This window comes from Pseudorca crassidens, chromosome 16 (assembly GCF_039906515.1).
Source record: "Pseudorca crassidens isolate mPseCra1 chromosome 16, mPseCra1.hap1, whole genome shotgun sequence".
In the NCBI taxonomy this organism is placed as follows: domain Eukaryota; kingdom Metazoa; phylum Chordata; class Mammalia; order Artiodactyla; family Delphinidae; genus Pseudorca; species Pseudorca crassidens.
Genome location: NC_090311.1, coordinates 59,207,115 through 59,229,083, shown reverse-complemented (window position 1 = coordinate 59,229,083; position 21,969 = coordinate 59,207,115). Strand labels below are relative to the sequence as shown.

At 40.4% G+C, this 21,969-nt stretch overlaps 2 protein-coding genes across 9 annotated transcripts in view; both read right to left on the bottom strand.

Annotated features, from left to right (window-relative positions):
- Positions 1 to 3,661: 3,661 nt before the first annotated feature.
- On the bottom strand, positions 3,662 to 16,754 carry MSS51 (MSS51 mitochondrial translational activator). The gene is given in 8 exon segments (XM_067710575.1): positions 3,662 to 5,722; positions 6,027 to 6,120; positions 6,432 to 6,659; positions 6,662 to 6,997; positions 7,203 to 7,339; positions 8,159 to 8,302; positions 8,584 to 8,617; positions 8,620 to 16,754. Coding segments are annotated over 8 exon segments (1,377 nt in total). The 5' UTR covers positions 8,804 to 16,754; the 3' UTR covers positions 3,662 to 5,502.
- Positions 16,755 to 16,892: 138 nt separating this feature from the next.
- PPP3CB (protein phosphatase 3 catalytic subunit beta) overlaps positions 16,893 to 21,969 on the bottom strand; it is a 48,012-nt gene continuing 42,935 nt past the window's right edge. For 5 of the 8 annotated variants that reach the window (XM_067710562.1, XM_067710560.1, XM_067710561.1 and 2 more), the window contains 2 exons: positions 19,921 to 19,950; positions 16,893 to 18,511 (listed from right to left, as the gene is read on the bottom strand). In XM_067710562.1, coding sequence (XP_067566663.1) covers positions 18,333 to 18,511; positions 19,921 to 19,950 — 209 coding nt within the window. In that variant the 3' untranslated portion in view covers positions 16,893 to 18,332. The remainder of the gene's footprint in view (positions 18,512 to 19,920; positions 19,951 to 21,969) is intronic. The other 3 variants (XM_067710565.1, XM_067710566.1, XM_067710567.1) reach the window with 1 other exon arrangement.

Genomic DNA, 21,969 nt, shown 5'->3' with positions numbered 1-21,969 from the left:
TAGGATCGCAGGGGGCGGTGCCGACAGGGCCAGTCCAGGCGGCTGTCGGTGCCGCTGCTCCGGCTTTCCCTTCCGCCCCGCCTCGCCGCCCCACCTGCGAGAAGACGCTCTCTTCGGGTGCACCAGCCAGTTTTATCACAGTTCCTTCTGGGCTCTCTCAAGCCATTTGGGAAGTTGAAGCCGTCCTGAGGAATCCCGAAGCCCCTTCAGTGGTGGGCGGCAAAGAAGGGCTCGAAACTGGGAGGCCAGGGGCAGCCTCTCCGCCTGATGTGCCGTCCTCCCTATCTTCTGAGGACAAAGACGGTGTCTTTTATTAGTCCCTTGTGAATTGAATTAATATTTATGAGGCTCCTAGATAGTGGGAACAGGAGATGCACTAATCAAAACCACTCCAGAAGGGAGTTGTTAGGTGATTCCAGGCTCCCCTCACACTAGAGCCCTACCATTAAACATTTGAGGCAATTTCAAGGGCCCAGACCAGTATCTTAAACTCATTAAGAAAGTTTATATTCCAGAGCAAAGAACCAGTTGGCTACCTTTTACAGTGGTTCTCAAACTGTGGTCCCCAGACTGGCAGCCACCACATTACCTGGTAACTTGTTAGAAATGCAACTCATTGGGCTCCACCTTAGACCTAATGAATTAAATTCTAGAGATGAAGCCCAGCAATCTGTTTTAACAAGCCCTCCACGTGGTTCTATGCACACTAAAGTTTGAGAACTATTAACCTATTACTCCACATGCTTTTCTACCCAAAACCTTCCTCATGGGGGTGGGATAGGGTGGATTAAATTTTTAAGTGGCAAAAGCAAGATATACATGGCCCTAAAACAGGAGTGAAGTGGAAGGTACTTGAGAAAGGTCACTGCCAAATTTAAACAAAACTGCACAACACTCTGGATACCCAGCATTAATTCCCCAGCTCTCACCAATCGGTCTGGAAAATTTTGGGCCTTTCTGTCCAATCTGCCTGGAGACCTCTGGAATTTAAGCATTCCCTAAGAAGCCTGTCCTTACTCCTTTGCTCTATATTACTACCTAGGTGATCTCATCCCCACCCTTCCCTCTGCCTTAACTATCAGCTTGAGAGGTTATTTTCCAAACCTCCTATTTCCTGCCCACTTTCCTGAGCTATAGGCCCAAATATCCGATAGTCTATTCAGGTAGATACCACTAGATTTCCCACTTCATCCTTTCAATTTGTCCTTCTTTCTTGACATACAAGGACCTCCAGGGCCAGAGACCCTTTCCTCATGCTGCCTCTGCCTAGAAAGCACTGCCTGCCTTTTAACAATTATGAATCTATTAAGACTCAATTCAAAGATCACCCATCTCCTTCCTGCCTCAAGAAGCTTTTCCTGACCTTCTTTTCTTTACCTTCCCTTGGGTAGACTCCCTTTTTTGCACCCAAGAAAACCTTTTATAGATGTCTGCTGTGATACATTTAACAGTAGTCATGGGCTTCCCTGGTGGCGCAGTGGTTAAGAATCTGCCTGTCAATGCAGGGGTTCGATCCCTGGTCCGGGAAGATTCCACATGCCACGTAACAACTAAGCCCGTGTGCCACAACTACTGAGCCTGCACTCTAGAGCCTGCAAGTCACAACTACTGAGCCCACGGGCCTAGAGCCCGTGCTCCGCAACAAGAGAAGCCACCGCAATGAGAAATCTGCGCACTGCAACAGAGTAGCCCCCACTCACCGCAACCAGAGAAAGCCTGCGCGCAGCAACAAAGACCCAACGCAGCCAAAAAAAAAACAAAACCCAGTAGTCATAGCACATGAGTATTTAACTTGCCTGTATTCAACCACATGAACTTAGCAAAAACAAAACACCTCTGAAGGTCATCATATGCTCCAGAGTTCACATAAAATAGGAGACATTATGCTTCTCCTAATGTGAATATTGCACTGTGTTTAAACACACATACCGGACTTCCCTGGTGGTCCAGTGATTGAGACTGTGCTTCCAATGCAGGGGAGCGTGGGTTCAATCCCTGGTCAGGGAAGTTCTGCATGCCAAGCAGTGTGGCAGCAAAAAAAAAAAAAAAAAAAAATATATATATATATATATATATAAAATTAAAATAAACACACCTACGTTTTGTACAGACAGAGCAGTAATTTTGTCCCCAAAGGGACATTTGGCAATGTCTGGAGACGTTTTTGGTTGTCACAACTAGGGAGGAGGGTTTTACTAGTATCAATGGGGAGAGGCCAGGGATGTTACTAAACATTCTACAATGCACTGCACATCCCCCTACAACAAAGAATTATTCAGCCTGAAATGTCAGTAATACTGAGGTTAAGAAACTCTGAGTTAGACTAATCTTCCTAAATAACGGATTTGGTCATGTAATTCCCTGATTAAACTCCTCCACTAGCTTCCCACTGGAACCAGAATAAAATCCAAACTCCTGGCCATGGTCTATTAAGCCCCACATAATCTGGCTACTGCCTACCTCTCTGATCTCATCCCTCTTCACCTTCCTTCTCAAGCACCAAACTCTGGTCAAAATGGCCTTCTGTCTAAACATACCAAGCTTGTGACCAAACACACCAGAGATTCCCAGGATCTTTACACTTGTTATTGCTCCTATTTGCAATGTTCTCTATTGCATGTTACATCTCAAATGTCATCCATCTCCTCAGAGAGGTATGTATTCCCTGAACATTGTAGCATTAGTAGCCCCACTGTCACTAACACCACTACCAGTTATACACACTAATCACCCTATTTAATTTTCTTTGTAGCACTTAAAAGCATATAAAATTCTGTATTTACTGTTTGTCATCTCCCCCTGCTGCCCTCGGAATGTACACTCCTTGAGAACAGGGATATCTCTAGAGTCTAGAAATAAAATGTTCAGTAAATACTTGGTTGACTACAACAGGGCCTCCCAGACTCAAGCCAATTATTTCATCCAGTGATCAACTAAATAAACAGAGGTCTGTTTCCAATAGTGGAGGAAATAATTGGCTCTGATAGACTTGTTGAGATAAGGATATGTTGGAATCCACAATGGAGTGTTATCCTAAGGGAATTTCAATGTAGTTTTGAAAATACAGCTTTTTCACTTCATATGCTGACTTTAGAAAATGTAACTCATTATATTGCCCCTGCTTAACATCAGTCTTTTATTAAACTGTAAACACTCTAAGGGTAAAAGCCATTTGGAATCCTCAGCATCTAGCATGAAGCTAAGGCACTTTTATGTACTGTCACCACCACTCTAAGCTGGAAATTTTTGTGTCACCTGTTACTGTGTGGTTTCTGTCTCCTGATTAGACTCTGATAGATATATCACATTTCACCCAAAACACTCAGCAATTAAGCCCTATAGATTTTACTTTCACATTCTAGCTACAAAATATTATCTACCTGTTTACTTTCCTTGTTATAGCTAGACCTCTTCTTTTCCCTAACTACTACCATTGGTCACTTTAGTTGATACATGCATTACATCATCTGAACCACAAAAATGGCATTCTGACTGGTTTTTCCATTGTCGAACCATCTTGCTCAGTAAGTTCAATCTATTTATCTTACTGAATAATATTCAAAGTGGTATGTATTCAATAATAGCTACCATTTATTAAATACATACTATATGCTAGACACTGTTAAGCACTTAACAAATATTCTCATTTTTTACACTCTGATTTAAAAAACTGTTTTTGGTAACAGCTTTATTGAGATATAATTCACTGATGTAAAGTGTACAATTCAATGGTTTTTAATATATTCAGAGTTGTACCATCACAATTTTAGAACATTTATATCACCCCAAAAATAAAGCCCATACACTTTAGCCATCATCCCCAATATGCTCACCATCCTCATCTCTATGCTGCCACTCATCTACTTTCTGTCTCCATAGATTTGCCAACTCTAGACATTTTATATAAATGCACTCAGATAATATGTGGTCTTTTATGACTGGATTTTCACTTAACATGAACATGGATGAGCGTATTTTCAAAGTTCATCCATGTTGTAGCATGAATCAGTACTTCATTCTTTTCTATGGCCAAATATTTCATTATATGTATATGCCACATTTTGTTTATCTATTCACAAGTTGATGGACACTTGGGTTATTTTTACCTTTTGGCTATTATGAATAATGCTGCTGTGAACATTTGTGCACAAATATTTTCATTTCTCATGAGTACACACCTAGGAGCAGAATAACTGGATCAAATGGTAACTTAATGTTTAACTTCTTGAGAAACTGCCAGACTGTTTTCCAAAATAGCTGCACCATTTTACATCCCTACTAGCAGTGTACGAGGGCTGCAATTTCTCTACATCCTCGTTAACACTTGTTATTATCTGTCTTTTTTATTGTTGTCATCCTAGCAAAAGAAGCACTTTCTTTCATTGTGGTTTTGATTTGTATTTCCAGATGACTAACGATGTTGAGCATCTTTTCATGTGCTTATCGATCATTTGTATATCTTCTTTGGAGAAACATCTGTTCAGATCATTTGCCCACTTTTAAATTGAGTTATTTGTCCTTTTATTATCGAGTTGTAAGAGTTCTATATATATATTCTGGATGTAAGTGGAGAGGCTGAGGTCACAGCAAGTTGTAGAAATGAATATCCAGGGAATATCCTAATCCTGAGAGTGTGATAAGAGAAGGATGACAATAGACAGGGTGTGGTAGAATGGCAGACCCAAAAAGAGAGCTGATGTTAATCACTCCTTTGGCAAGAGAGAAACCTCCAATCTTGAGATGTTCTGTGTAGACAAGTAACACTTGGCAGTGAACAGGAAATAAGATAAAACAAGTGACTTAAGAAGCCCCAAACTGAGTTTATTGTGGTATAGACCAGGTGATAACAAACTCCAGTGTATTCAAGTAACCCTGATACACCCTGGGATACCTAAAATACAACACAAGGGCAAAAAGTTGCTCTAAAATTAGAAGTCCCCAAGAGAAAATAGGAAAATGAGACATGTATCTCGAAAAAGCCAGGAAGTAGAACAGTGTGCCAATCCTCACAACCTCCCCCACGTTCCCAACCACTTCTCTACTTCCTCATTTTTCCACTACTTCAAGTCATTAAGACTTCTGCATTTTTTAGCCCAAATTGCTGTATAAGAAGAAAGTCTTTTTCAGAAGAATAAGGTGCCATTCTTCTCCTTGGTGCCATCCGGTTAAAGTCAAAACGTATAACTTTCTCATGAAGGAAACTCTTAGGAACTTAAGGCTCTACAAAGACTGATATAAGGGCCTTTTGTCACACACTAAATCTAGAATCCTGTCTCCACACACTAAATCTAGAATCCTGTCTCTAGAAGCTACATGTGGCTAACCTCTTGGAAATGAGTCACATCATACAGGAGCTCCCATTCAGCTTAGAATCTACCAGGACAAGTGAATTAAGTTTACGATATAGTGGATTTGAAAGTTGGCAATAATCTGGCATCAGCAGGTAATTTCATCACAATCTCTGCATTTTCTAGACACCCAGTCAGGATCTGGCTCAGCTATTTATACCCTGCCATTTACTTTCTCTTCCAATTGCCTCTTATCCAGCTGGCAGGAGCTTCCAAGAAACGTGATATAGTAGGCACTGCAGTATACTGGCTGCTTGTTGGGGTTGGAGTAGACCTGTTCAGGTTTGAGGGACGCAAAAGGATTAGCTCCACAGGCTGTGATGTGTGTATCCATGTCCACCAGAATCTGCAAAGAGGCTGCCAACTCCTGCTGGCTATGGGAGACAGATAAGAAAAATTGCCCTGCTGATTATGAAAGAGATAGGAGAGGAACTGCTCATCAATCCCAAAAATTACCTAAGGCTGGACTAACGCAACAGCTATTCCTCCCTCCCAAATGTCTAGACTAACTACTCAATTAACTAGCATAGCACTTTGAAGGGATGAGAAAGCCAAGCATGGGAAGGAAGAAAATCCTCACCAGAAGGCAGAAGATGAGCAAGGGGGAGAGAAATGAGCTCATCTACATAGAGGTGTGAGTGAATTGGGGAGGTATCACAAATAGGAGGAGGTCAAAACCTGTAAACAGTAATCATTGTAGGGATCTCATAATCACGAAGTAGCAAGAGGGTGGGCAGCCAAGCCTCCATCAGGTCCAGGGAAGCATGGAAACCTATGGAACAAAAATGGAGATGGAAATAGAAAGGGGAAATGCTAAGGCAGACCCTAACCAACATACTTCTTTGACTGCGTCCACCCCTCACCTTGCTCACCTCCAATGCTCATTTACCACCATCACCCGCCCCAGATTCTTTAATGGAAAATTATGGACCCAGGTGTAGCACATATGGCTAATGATCAACCAAGGTCTTCATTATATTACGCTCAACCTGACCAAATGAATGGGGTTCCAAAGGTACAAGAGCCAGGATGGAAAACTCCCAGAGGACCGACCCTGTATTCCCCCAAACAAATGACTCTTACCTGGATGGAATGCCACCACCAAATCTGGATGGGCTATCTGCCCAGACTCTACCTGCTCCTCCCAGAAGTCATGATAGAGGCCCCTATGGCTACTAAGCTGAACTGTGCCAGGTTCCAGGAGTGAAGGTGAGGCACTCTGTGAAAAGCCAGCAGCTACATCTACACCAACCATGATTACATGGAGGCCAAGGTGCCCAGGAAACATGTAGCCAAGTTCATCATAGTCCCAGGGTGAGTAAGGAACGTCTCTGCATGAGAAGCACCAACCACGTGCACTGTGCTTCCCCCGACCCTCCCAACATTTATCCCCAAGGCCTGAAGCCCAAAGCCCAGTGTCAAGGGCTGTGACAGGGCATCTGTCAGCAACCGCTTCAAAGAGCCCTGCAGGACATCTGGATCTGGCCTTGGCCATCCTACACTGGCCCACAGGGTGGTCATGGCCTGACTACCAAGCATAGCATCCAGAGTAGCCTCTAGCTGTAAACGTCACATAGAAAACCAGGCGTCCCAGCCCTGTGCGCCTTCAGTCAGCCAAGACCAAGGTCCTGAGGGAAGGACAAAACCACCTGCAGGAAAGAAGGAATAAGAAATGACCTAATCCTTCCCTGGCTTCAATATTCCCTCCATGTTCATTCTCCCAACCTGTCCCCAAGACTGCCCTGTCCCACTCAGTTCCTCATTTTTTCCTCAAAACAACACACTTTCATATATTTCTCCAAGTACCATCAACTATGACCATTATGGCAAAATTCCCCAATACTGTCACTCCACCTGTGACCAGAGGCCATTCCATGAGACGGTCCACAGCTACAAGATGCAGCTCTTGACAAACCCTCCTGTGTGCTGGCCAGTCTGACCTCTGGCACTCTGGACCACAGTAATAGACACTTCTGCACCTGAGAGAATGAGGCCCAGAAACAGATGTTCCTATACCTCAAAGGTGAATGGGGGACTCCTGGGGAAGGGAACTGATATTCCTGCACCTGGGAAGAAAGATCACCGGGTGAGGAAAGTAGGGAGAGGAATGACAGCTGCTGCAACAAATTTGGGGACTATGTTTGGCACAGGAGGCAGGAGGGAGTGGGAACGTAATTTTTCTCTTGGGTTACAGTGACACCTCAGCCTCTGTCTAGAACTAACTTTTTACATCCCTTACAGAAACAAAAAAACAGCAGGAGTTTGTGGCTGCCCTGTTATCACAGGTGTGGCTTGACCCCAACCTCCCCAGACAGATACGGTCTTACCACTTAAGTGCTCAAGAGAAGAGAGGTAGGGCTTCCCTGGTGGCGCAGTGGTTAAGAGTCCGCCTGCCGACGCAGGGGACACGGGTTTGTGCCCTGGTCCAGGAAGATCCTACATGCCGCGGAGCGGCTAGGCCCGCGAGCCATGGCCACTGAACCTGCGCGTCCGGAGCTTGTGCTCCGCAACGGGAGAGGCCACAACAGTGAGAGGCCCGCGTACCGCAAAAAAAAAGAAAAAAAAAAAAAAAAAAAGGAGGAGAGAGGTAGAAAGGATTATACTCCGGTCTAACCTCCCCATAATACCAAAATAATCAGGAGTCTTATAAGCAACCCTTTTCTAATTTCTCTGTGGCCTAGATCACACAAAATGAGGAGCAAGCCTGAAGTTATTCTGAAAATTCTCAGACCTTTCCTCCTGCGATGAGGTCTTAGAATAGGATCATTCCGGATGTCTCCCCTATTAGCCCCCAACTAATCACCTCTTGCCGGAGGACCCTGGAGTTTGAAAGGCCACTAGGGAGTACTTTACAGTGAGCACAGAATCGGAATGTGTCCTCCATCCTCTGGAACATTTCTTGAAGGCATCGATATCCAAAGCCTGATACAGGAGTATCCCCATCTAGCACCAACCTGCAGAAACAGCATGAAGAAGGAGTGGCAACAGGAAAAACACCTCCAAAATTTCTCATGACTCTTACCTTGTCTCCTATATATTTGCACCTCTCCTACTCCCATTGTTTCTCTTTTAAGCAAATTATATTTCTTCTATAGTAATAAAACTGGCAAAAGTCAGGATGAGAAAATCCCTCATTGCAAATACCCCATATTCCCCAAGCTATACTCCCTCTCCACCTTATGAATCACTTCTACCAGTGACAATATATCACTCTTCCATAGAGTTAGTCACTCACTTGTATTCTTCATAGCTTTTCATGTTCAGCTTTGAAGGATCAGCTGGGATAGGCCAGGAACATTATTCTCCAAGGAGAAGAAGCCAAGTGTATCAATGCTAGGTCCAGGTTTTGAGAGGGTCAGAGGCACAGGAGTCACAACTGTGGGTGGGGTCACAACCACGGGAGCCACTGATGAGGGGAGTTTCTTGTGCCTTCGTCATCGGGACCGTGGAGCCATGGCCTGTCCAGTGATACCTGGGGACTATACGTAGAACAGATATGGAATGGAATTTTGTAAGTTGGACACATATGATGCTTTTTCATATGTTTGACCTTTCACTTGTCATTCCAGTCTCTCAGGCCCAGGTATCAGTAAGATTTATTTCATATCTACAGATTATTGATCACCACAGGCAGTTGTGAAAAAGAGAAATAATTATATGTGACTATAATTATACATATATGTATTATACATGAAGTTCTATATATAATATAGATGCCTAGAAAAGTCTGGCAGGGCTCATATAAAATTGATAACAGTGATTAACTCTGAGGAAGGGAAAAGGCACTAGGATGGGAATTGGATCGATAAAAGGGAACTTTAGACTTGTTTGTAATGTGTGACTTTTTATACAAAGAATATATTCGTATACTATTTGTGTATTTTAAAACATCAACTTAGAGGAAAAAGCAACAAAAGTTTTGGTTGGGCTTCCCTGGTGGCGCAGTTGTTGAGAGTCCAACTGCCGATGCAGGGGACACGGATTCGTGCCCCGGTCCGGGAAGATCCCACATGCCGCAGAGCGGCTGGGCCCGTGAGCCATGGCCGCTGAGCCTGCACGTCCGGAGCCTGTGCTCCGCTACGGGAGAGGCCACAACAGTGAGAGGCCCGCGTACTGCAAAAAAAAAAAAAAAAGTTTTGGTTGTCCGAAACTACCATCTAACTAGAGAAACAGTCAATCTAATCTAGTTGGGGAAGGAAAACATTCATTTTAAAAGACCTATCATCACATTTATAAGCAATAAACCAAAAAGTAGAAATCAAATGCAATACCAAATTAGCACTACAATGCCAAGTTATGCACATTATTAGGAAAATTTTCTAAAAAGGTGAGTTCTGAAGTAGAACTAAACCCACACCCACTCACTACCTAGAGAGAACTCTTGTGGTGTCCTCCTTCCCTGGTCTGTCTTTTCCCATTCCTTCCACGAGGGTTGAGTAAACAAAAGGGACTATACTGGAAAAAATAAAACATAAATATTTATTGATAAACAGATAAAATCATTTGCAAAATATTATAACAGAAACAAATGTGAAAAAACATACTTAACATCTATATGTCTTAGACGTTAGATATAAACTATAATATAAGGCAGTGTATAAATCCTACAAGAAAAGTGAAACTAGAGCACTAATGGGAGATCAGAAGAAGAGTGTCTCTCAGTTGGTGAGCTACAGACAGACTTTATGAAGCAGCAGTTGGAACAGACCATGAAATATGGCAATACTGTGAATACACAAAGATAGGGAAACAGGAACTCTAAACACAAAGAAGAATGTGACCATAACAAATGTAGATGGGAAAATTCTGGGAACTAAGGAACTAGAATGGTTTGAGCTGGATTATTAAGTCTAAAGATCTAAGTGTAAGAGAGAAAAACTATATATAAAGTCTTAGGGGCTTCCCTGGTGGCACAGTGGTTAAGAATCCACCTGCCAATGCAGGGGACACGGGCTCAATCCCTGCTCCGGGAAGCTCCCACATGCCGCGGAGCAACTAAGGCCGTGCACCACAACTACTGAGCCTGCACTCTAGTGCCCATGAGCCACAACTACTGAAGCCTGCGTGCAGCAACAAAGACCCAACACAGCCAAAAATAAATTAACTAATGAAAAAAAAATTTTTTTAATGGTAACTTTCATGTTAAAAAAAAAACCACTATAAAGTCTTAGAAGAACACAGGGGAAAAGCTTCATGATACTGTATTTGCCAAGTTCTTGAATACGACACCAAAAGCACAAGCAATAAAAGAAAAAATAGATAAACTGGACTATATCAAAATTTTAAAACTTTTGTGCATCAAAGGACAAAGTGAAATGGCAACCCATAGAATGGGAGAAAATACTTGTAAATCATATATCTGATAAGAGATTAATATCCTGAATATGTAAAGAACACCTGAAACTCAACAACAACAAACAGCCCAATTACAAAATGGGCAAAAGACTTGAATAGACATTTCTCCAAAGAAAATATACAAATTTCCAAGAAGCACATGATACTCAACACGACTAATCAAAGGCAAATCAAAACCACAGACACCACTTTACTCCCATTAGGATGGCTATCATCAAAAAACTAGAAAACAACAAGTGTTGGTGAGGATGCAGAAAAACCGGAACCTTCCTACACTGATGGTAGGAATGTAAAATGGTGCAGCTGCTGTGCAAAACAGTATGGCAGCTCTGCAAAAAGTTAAATAGAGAATTATCATATGACCCAGCAATTTCACTCTTAGGTATACACCCAAAATAACTGAAAACAGGTATGCAAACAAATGCTTATACACGAATGTCCATAGCAGCACTATTCACAGTAGCCAAAAGGTAGAAACAAACTAAAGGTTATCAAAAGATAAATGAATAAACAAATTGGGATATATATATATATATACATATATATATACACACACACACATATATATACACATATATATGTGTGTGTATATATATATATGTATATATATATAAATTCAGCCATAAAAAGAAATGTACTGATACATGGTACAATGTGGATGAACCTCAAAAACATTATGCTAAGTTAAAGAAGCCAGACACAAAACGACACATTATATGATTGCATTTATATGAAATATCAAGAATAGGTAAATTCAGAGACAAAGCAGATCCGTGGTTGCCAAGGGCTGGGTGGAAGGGGGAATGAGGAGTAACTGATTAATGGTTATAGGCTTTTTGGGGGGGGTGATGAAAACGTTTTAGAACTAGATAGAGGTAGTGGGTGCACAACAATGTGAATGTACTCAATGCCATTTAATTGCTCACTTTAAAAGGATTAATTTTATGTTATGTGAATTTCACCTCAATTTAAAAAAGAAGAAAGGTATCTATAGAGATTTTGAAGCTAAAAAATTGTTTTATTCCCCAGATAAACTGCCTTCAGGGACAGGGAAATGAAGAGGATAATGCTGACAGTGGTTGTTTTTTATTGTCAATGAGGTAAAAGTTCAAATCAAGAATTGTGTTTTGTTACAAAAATGGTCTGACATTTAATCCTTCTGAACTAGATCTGTTAGGAAAAAACTCCAGAATCATCATTCAGCTGAGATGTAGGTGGCAGAACAATCAAACAAAAACCCTCCCCAAATCATCCAGCTAATATCCATTATCTTACAACATGGCTCTTGCAAACCACGGTCCTCAGGTTAATGGAGGAACTAATTTGATTTTCCTTTGTAGTTTCTTTCTCCTCGTCCTTTCATTCCACCCCTATTCTCCCCCCTCATCCCACAGATGAACGGCCAGTTTCAGAGTCCACAAAACAGAGATAACTAAGTTCATCTGCGTATCACATCTTCTACATTCCCACCAATAAAGAAGAAATTAGACCTAAAGATAGTACATTATTTTAGGATTTAAGGGTTATCTCTCTTTCCTAAAGGGCAGATGGAATTGCCTTCAAACCTTAGGACACCATTTCCAAAAACTGACCTGGCTCTTCCCTCCACTTTTTTTTTAAAAAATTTATTTATTTTTGGCTGCATTGGGTCTTTGTTGTTGCGCACAGGCTTTCTCTAGTTGCAGGGAGTGGGGGCTACTCTTCGTTGCGGTGCGCAGGCTTCCCATTGCGGTGGCTTCTCTTGTTGTGGAGCACGGGATCTAGGCATGCAGGCGTCAGTAGTTGTGGCTTGCGGGCACTACAGTGCAGCCTCAGTAGTTGTGACACACGGGCTTAGTTGCTCTGCATCATGTGGGATCTTCCCGAACCAGGGCTCAAACCTGTGTCTCCTGCATTGGCAGGTGGATTCTTAACCACTGTGCCACCAGGGAAGCCCTTTCCTCCACTTTTAATCACCAAACATTCTCATCACATTCCCAGAACCACTGCAATTCTAGAATAAGTACTCATATGCTGTATCTACCCAGCCCCCTCTGGCAAGACACCACCTTCTTAAACCTTGAAAGAATGGACTCATCTTTTCTTTACAGTTATCGAGGAAAAGTATCTTTGAGATAAATCAATAGTCTTAAATTCCAGAAGTAATAATAAATATCTTCCTGATATTCAACCAAAGGCCTTTATTCTGCAATGGAAGCCAATTAAGACCAGAAAGGTACTTATCCACCTTTCCAATGAGCGATCTTCCTCCAATGGAAGATTAAGTCCACTGGAAGACTGGATGAACTGGCTGGAAGTCAAGGGATCGATCACACAGCTTGGCGAGGCATGAAGTTGGTGAAACCCCTGATGCCATATTTTCCTCTGTGTCTACAGTGGGTTCCTGATACAAATGGATAATTTTCTGGCAGGAAGGTAAGAAGGTGGGAATGAGGAGCCAGGTCTTTGCATTTGCATCTGTATATATCATCAGGCTCATGTCTGAGTTTGTGTACCCAGCCCCCCTAGTTCTAACTTTCCTGCAATGAGGCCTAGTATCCTCCAAGTTTGGGGGTGGGGAGTTGACCTGAGAGAAACAAAGGCAGTGACTTGGGGTCTAATTTATTCCCAGTATATAAGAGAGAGAACACCAACACCAAGGACTGGAGAGGAGACATGAACTGGATGGCCTACAAAAACTCTTATCCTTCATCTCTAAATTCTCTAAAATATTAGCTAGCTTATCCCCACACCTAGGTCTCCCATATTCACCCCTCCTTACCACCAACAGCCTCAAATTTCACCTAAATCATAGTCATCTTCTCACCATCTCCAGACCAGTGAGGCCCATCTAATTTTCTCAAGTTCACCAGCAAACAAAAAATGTCTTTAGGGAGTAGGGAAGAGAAGGGTGAGTGAAGCTCATCATTGGGGATCCTCAAAAGGGGTTAGGAAAGAGAAAAAGAAAAGGAGAAACACATTAGAAACATTGCTATTAGGACAACATTCAGCAGCTTTATCAGTGATTAACACTCCCTGGAGTGATAAATACTTTACTCAACTATAAACTAAGCAAGCAGAGGAGTTGATGGAAAAGTAACTTACCCTGCTAAGCCCTCAGCTTCCTTCCTTCTCTCTTTCTTCCAAGTGAAGTAAATGCTTGATCTCCTCAGATCTACGTTGTGGCTGATTTGCAGCTGTCCCTTCATATCACTTTCCTTTGCAAACTGCTGAAATGCTGAGTCTCTGTGATAAGGTATGCCCTGCCAACCAGACAGACAACACTGAATTCTCCCTAACGAGGCAAATAAGGACCTGGCCCCCTGCCCTTGGACTTCTCTCTTTCTGACCTTCCTTCTCTGCCAGGAAGGCTCAGAACTCTGTCAACACTCCCAAACTCACCAAAGGCCAGGCAGGCTGAGGAAAGATGAAGCTTACTGCTTCCTGGACCTCTCTTACTAAGGCAGCATTTCTGCTCCCAGTCCACAGCGTCAGGAAAAAGCCCTTGGGATTAGTTCAGAAGTCAGTATTTGATTGGAAAAGGTAAACACTAGCCCAGAGGAACAGGAACCCCTAGAGTTCTAGATGTCAATCTAGACACAGGATGAGTTCTCCCAAGCCCCAAGTCCTTTTTAACGTAACAAACACTGCTCAAACACAACTCAACAGTGACCAATGTAGGTTTAAGTACAAATATGATACCCAGAAAAGGAGAATACAAATGGTCATTTAATGGTACAGAAAGAAATCAATTGGAGGGGAAACGTCCAGAATTAATTTGTAAAATTCAATTTCCCTGAAAGGAGAGCAAGGCACTTTCTGAGTGAATGTCATCAGGGGCATTCCACCTGTTTATTTTAAAAGAGGAATAAAATTTTCTGGAATATTAAAGTAAGCAAGACCAAAAACACACACTATATCTAGGAAGAGAAAATAGAAAAGAACTCAAACATCTCATTCCTTCCTGTAATGGATGCTGATCCAGGGAATTTAATTCCACATTTCTAGCTCCTTTTCACTTAGAGCTATCAAGCTCCAGAACCTATCAGAGTTGTTAGTGCAGTGGTCCTATATGACTCTACGACCTGACGCTGCTTATATGTGGGCCCAGCTATGTCACTTACCTGCCTCTGTGAACATCAGCAAATTGGGGAACAGAACCACTTGCAATAAGGTCCTGGACCGTGGCAAATAAATCTATGCATGAACAGATGCAGAGAATGGATTCCAAAGGAACCCCAAAATGTAGAAAGCACAAACTACAAGCAGGGAAGGTGGAAGAAAAGTGTTAAGGATGCAAAAAAAACATTACATAACATTATGTAGAATAGCTGTGGACAAAGGAAAATCAGTTGCAACAGGCAAAAATCCTGAATAAAATAGGGGTAATTCATTTTAAGCAAAGGTTTCAGGCCAATTTCAAGTTTAACTGGCAGAAAATTGAAAGGTTTTGAGGTTTGTTAATGGCTGAACTGCAAAAGGTAAAAGAACTCAGATTGTTTTTTCTAACTCAGAAGTGTCATCTTTGAATATAAAGGGAGATGATATATAGAAAAAAACTGACATTGAATAGTTTACATTTCACCATCATTACTACTGTTCTGGTAGACATTTAAATTTACAATTTAGAAAGATCTGAACTTTTCACAATTTGCATTCATCATGAGTTACATTAAAAAAAAAACCTTTAAAAGTACTTCTATGGTTCGTTGTGAAACTAGTTAGAAGACAGACTAGAAAGAGCTTCCTATTCAACAAGTACAAAGGGGGCTTCCCTGGTGGCGCAGTGGTGAAGAATCCTCCTGCCAATGCAGGGGACACAGGTTCAAGCCCTGGTCTGGGAAGATCCCACATGCTGCGGAGCAACTAAGCCTGTGAGCCACAGCTACTGAGCCTGTGCTCTAGAGCCCGCGAGCCTAGAGCCCATGCTCCGCAAGAAGAGAAGCCACCGCAATGAGAAGCCCGCACACTGCAACGAGAAGCCCCCGCTCTCTGCAACTAGAGAAAGCCCGTGCACAGCAACAAAGACCCAACTCAGCCAAAAAATAAGTAAAATAAATTTAAAAAAAAAAAGTAGGAAGGGATCTATGAGGCACTGGGTGATATTCTACCACTCTTCATGTATACCACTTTTTCTGAGTTCCATTCCTTCCTCTTATTTTCTTCTTAATTTTTGCCATTAACCCTAATTCTTCTGATTTGCTAATGATATTTTATGTTTACCCATGATTCCCATGAACACTATATAACCCTAGTAATGGACCTAAGGAACTAAAGAAGTTCCTGCTACCTGATATATTAGTTAAGCTCTTAATTTAGAGATGCATAGTTTTCATAGACCAATAACATCAAGAGAATATTTAAGGTATACAGTACATAATAACTGTAAAGGCAGCTCATGGACTGGGATGCAAGTTAATATTACAGCAAGCAGAAGCTGTAATGATCAACAATTGGAGTTCTGCTTGCTACCTTGAATTAGGCATGTATATATACTTCAAGTTAAATTAATGCTTTTTTTTTAAGTCTTTATTGAATTTGTTACAGTATTGCTTCTGTTTTATGTTTTGGTTATTTTTTGGGCCGCGAGGCATGTGGGATCTTAACTCCCTGACCAGGGATCGAACCCACACCCTATGCATTGGAAGGCAAAGTCTTAACCACTGGACCACCAGGGAAGTCCCTAAATTAATGCTTTATAATGTGTATCATTATAATTATTGTTGAAAAATGTAATTAAAGTTGCTATACAATTATATTATTATAAAATGTTGAACAATATGCAAATTTCGCTCAATTTGCAAAATTCTATACTTATTTTGATTGTGACAAAGAACGAAAATGCAGTATTATTCTTTTCTTATTGTTAAAACTTAATAAATTCCAAATACTACTGTAACAAAATTCTAGACAATAACATTTTCTTTCAGTTAAAAGTTAAGTGAAACACTGATTTTAAGTAACAGATTTAGGCCTATAATAGGCACCCAGAGTGCTCAGTTACTAATGCTCATGTAAAACAAGTATAAGCAAAGTAAAAAAAAAGAAAAAAAAGGAAAAATTTATGAAGACAAGAATTTAATTCATCATATCACCATGAACTACCCATTAGATAATTTTCTCTGAATATCCCAATTCTACTAACAGGATTTTCTGATTTGCATGAGGTCAAATCAGACTACATCTTCCAAATAAAACCCAACACAGAGATAGGAGCAGCGGCCCATGCATGGAATTTATTGTGTGCTACTGTTTATAAAATACTCAAATAGTCCTGCACATGCATAATATTTCCAACTTAGAAAGGAGACCATACAGGGTGCACTTTCTGGCAAACAAACAATAGATGGTTCCGCTGCCTGGAGCTCTGAGTTGTATTCCAGGGCATGAGGGAAGCAGGCCACCAAAGTAAAGGGAAATACCAAACTACTGTGGCAATCAATACAGGTCAGTAATTGTGAAAAATTAGCACATGGTTCCATTTAGTCTAACCAAGCAGTTCTGTAACTATCAAAAGAAAATGTTCAACATGCAGTCTTGACTTTTATGCTTCCACTAACATCTGAATGACTGAACAGAACTGTTGCTTCTATGCTGCACTGCTTAATCAAAAACACTTCCAGAACATTTTAAAATTTCCTTTGCATCAAAACATAAAATGATAGGAAGCCAGCAGTAAATCACCCTGGTGGCTATTTAAGCAACTTGAGTACTCACAGTAAACTAAAATTTCTCATAACATCTAGGTAACCTATACATGTCGTACCTGTACATCATAGGTCTATATATTAAATATTTGCAAAATGAAAACATGCATACACAAAATACGTCAAGTTTTACAGACATGATTTGAATTAAAATTTACTTTGACAATGTACAAACTTCTTTTAAAGTACCTTAAATGAGTAATTCTGTAATTCTTCATAATTCTGAAATTTAGAGATTTTCTTCTTAAATCTCTGGGGTGTAAATCTCAAAAGATCTGGGCAAGAAAGATTCTAAATTAGTTTTTGGATTTGTGTACAAGTAAGAGAGTCTGCCTAGAAATAGGTTATGCATTCATAATTGAAAAATACCAAGACTATATTACAGAATTAGCCACATTTAGGAACTACAGACCTAAGGTCAGCATTTTGTATAAATGCCAACTGGGTTTCTCAGCATTTTGCCCATAATTCAAAACACAGCTTAGTAACCTCGGAAATGTATTTTAAGACCATGCTAACTCATCCTTTAAAGACATTTCATGGGGGAAAAAAAAAGTCCACATTATCTCTTAGGATTGTATTTGAAGTTATGGTTGAAAAACAAAATCTAATTCTACTGAGGGGAAAAAGAAATCTCATTTGTAAACTTAAATGTGTGAACCACAAGCATAAATGGAGGTGTAGTTGCCCTCCACTGGAAATTGCCCCAAGCCCCTTGCTCACTGCTCTCCACCTTGGCAGCGATGACCCAATCTTATCAGATAGCACAACATGTCCCAGGGCCCTCAAGCCTCCATCCAGGAAGGGGGCTGGGGTCTCAAAAGCACAATGGTTTCTCCAGAGGGACTGTGACATTTACAGTCAGCTTGACCGACCCCTCCAGCTCCTCGGGTGATCTGTCCATTTGGGGCCCGAGCTGTGAGAGTCCCTGGGAAGCCGTGGGTCACTGGGCACCATGGTTGCCAGTCCCGTGGTTCTCAGTGGCATGTGCGGTGTTCAGAGAATTGAAACCATCTTGCTGTACAGCATCTTTCCGGGGTGGCATTCTCTCATTGATCCTATCCAAACCCTTTGCCTCTTCAAAACTGCAGATTCTATGTGGTGGAGAGAATCCTCGTATTGCTTAACAAAATGCAAATTTGATACGTCAGTAATTGAAAAACATTTCTGAGATTTCAAAAACATAATTAATGATTTTTAAGAAGAAAGAAATTAGTTGTACATAGCAACATTTAAATCTTACTTTAACTGAAGCCTATCCCCATTCTAGATTTCCCCTTAAAAATGTGAAATGTTTAAACCTAAATATAAACATGACAGCTTCATAGACGACAAGTGTTACATAGCCTTAAAAAACACACACACACAAAAATAATCCTCCCCTGCCCCCAAGACCTCCAGGCAATGGTCTCAGGGTCTCAACCTGACTTCTACTACATCAATTATCTCCTACCTCAGGCCCTAAGATCACCAGTGACTATCACAGTAAGGCAGCAACAAGAGTAGGGGCAAGTGAGGAGGCTAAACAAGGTTAATCCTCAACATACAAATCTGTACCAAGAGCGTGGGAGAAGAAAAGAAAGTTAAAATTTAGCAGATCAGAACTACCTTGGAGGTCAAGGTATTATCGCCCCATTACCACCAATATGAAATGAAAAAGGTAGGAAATGCCTCCAGGAGTTAGATCTGTGTTTGGCAGATTGTAAAACGTATTTATAGTTCCATATTTTAGGAGATGTTTTCCTTAATTCACTGGCCATTCACTGCCTGTTCTTTGGAAACCCAAATCAAAATAAACGGCAATCCTCCTCCAATTGTTATGGTTTCTCATTCACTTCATCTGGAGTGATGTATCCTCTATTATTAAAATGTACATTAAAAAAATTTCCATACTATTGGTTATAATTTGGTTGCTTTAATATGCAATCCCTGGGACTCAGAGTCTGTGCATGTGAACCAAGTAAGGGGTTGGGGCAGCAAAGCTTTCAGCAACGTGGAATACCAACCCAATACATGATATACGCGATGTAATATTATCAGCAAACACTAGCCCAGACTGCAGCACAAAATCACAGTGACAACTCTGCACTCTCAGGTGAATTACTGAAAATGAGTATGTCATTTTTATATCATGAGTATACCAAACCTACATCTAGAGAGGATTGCACTTCAGAATTTAAAAATCTGAGTAGCACAGAATCATGCAAAATATGGAACAGATCTTTATTTGCAACTGTAAATGCTATAATATTATACCATAACATGCTGTACTCTAAAGAATTCTGGAACATTAAATGCTGGTCGCATTACTATACTAGAAAAGGGAAAAAACTAAATTGTCACTATGGAACTCAGTCCTTGTGATTTAAAAAGAAGAAGAAGAAAAAGATATGACTGTTAAACTTGATGAGTCAGTGAGTCTGATTCATCTTGGACTGTGCAAGCTAGAAGTAAGACACACCCACAGGACATTCACTGATGCCCACCCACACACCACAGATCTCTGCCCAGTGCAAGGACTCTGATCGTACCTTTTTCAGCCTCAATAGCCTCAACTGTGGCTGTACAGAAGTGAGCAGAGGCATGCAAAATGAATGAGAGAGATGAGAAGGGTCATATCGTACAGCAGAAAAGGCAATGATTACTTAAAATATAACAGTACCCCATACTACATTATCATTTACAATTTAACATATATAGTACCCATATTAGAGAGCCCCATCCAATCCCCCAATTCCTGACACAGCACAGTTTACACACAGCACTAAGACACCATCGCTCAGAGCACAGAACACATAGACCTATTGTAAACACAGACACCTCAGCATCCATGCAAATGCACACTAGTATTAATTACCCATCTTGAATTCAGTATTTTGATGACGTTAGAATTTTCCAACATGTTTATTATGTCACATCCATCACAATCACAAGGAAATTCTCTAGAGTGAAATTATGATGGTAGAATTGCAGTAGAGCAAACAGAATGAGATTCTTTTCTTTCATGTCTAACTTATCACCAGTTGGTCCCCTAAGATATAAACTAGAAGGGGTCAGCAATGCTTTTCCTGTCACTTCTAATTCATAGGGCAAAGCATAAGCTGCAAAAGTTGGTATGGCTACAATGAAATTTATGGTCAGTAAACTTGGTGAATTACTCTAATTAGAACAGTTCCATAGTGCTGTCCTCTGTGGGTAATCTAAAAGGACTCCTCTTACCTACTAGAAACGTCCTTTCTATTATAACTGGTGTTCCAAATATCTAAAGATATCTAAAGATATCAACATGTAACATATATAAAAATCCATTTATGTTCAGTGTATCACGAACTCAAATCTACCTCAGTTACTAACAGCCTCAAGTGACAATAAGAAGGCTACTGAGCATGTTTTCAAGCCCATCTACCAACTAGAGAGGAATCAAGAGATAGAACTGAGGTCTTACTGGCAATAAATCCTGTTCATTTCATGATATGGACATACATATAGGTCATATAAATGAGAAATACATTCTTGGTATAGCTTGTCTCTGGCCCATTTAGAGAATCGCAACATATTTAGTCATACATATTTTTGTAGTCAAAGATTCTTTTGGTTCATTTCTGGGTTCAAACTGTATAAAGCACTCACACTGAGGACCAGGACCAAAGATTGCAGAGGACATTATTGCCTGATAATACTGCCAAGTCTCAATTCTTACTTTACCCAAAGTGTACAAATTCATACTATTGATAATGTTCCATCCCTTCTACTTTGCTTCTTCAATGATAAGGCCAATTAGAATAATTATTCCTAAAATGAACTTTTAGCAGTACACATGATTTAGAAATAATAAAATTTATCCAAAGCAGTTATTAATGTGAAAGGACACTGATGAATCTAAGGAATTAAAGAAGGCTAAATTAGATGTTTGTAATCTCAATCAGATAGTAAAGTGGGGACCCCCAAAAAAGGAGCATAAACACTGAATAAAGGAAGAATTAATTTTTCTCAACTGTTAAATCATATTACAAATTAAAGCAGATATACTTATTGTATACCCACTGTACTTATTTAAATCACCATTTAAAAAATCTAGCCCTGTACACTTGGAAAATACTCTTGGAATTTGTCCAGACAGAAAACTGGGATAAATGACCCACCTCTACTGGATCAGCCCTGGAATTCCTATTCTTCAAAACATGGACTATTTTCTTTATAATTTAGAAATTAAATAGGGAAAAATAAAATGCCTATCAGAATCTATGTTTTAAAGAGCTTGTGGTAACAGAAGTGATTTTATATGAGATATTTCATAATTTGTATTTTATATATAGTAATAAATTAAAAAACTGATTATCACTGTAAGAATTAGTATCTATTTTAGTATGTCAATAGTTTTAAAGTCTATAAAAATTTTTTTCAAATTATGAAAATGACAATACACTTTTGGGGGCTTTTAATTTTATATGCATTTTCTAGGTCAATTTATATTCTCTGCTCTTTCCCAAGGCCTCTAAATGCTCCTAAATGCTTTTTAGGACACAAGATGTACATCACACTCAAAATTGCATACCATGTTAAGTCTGAATGCTTAGAAT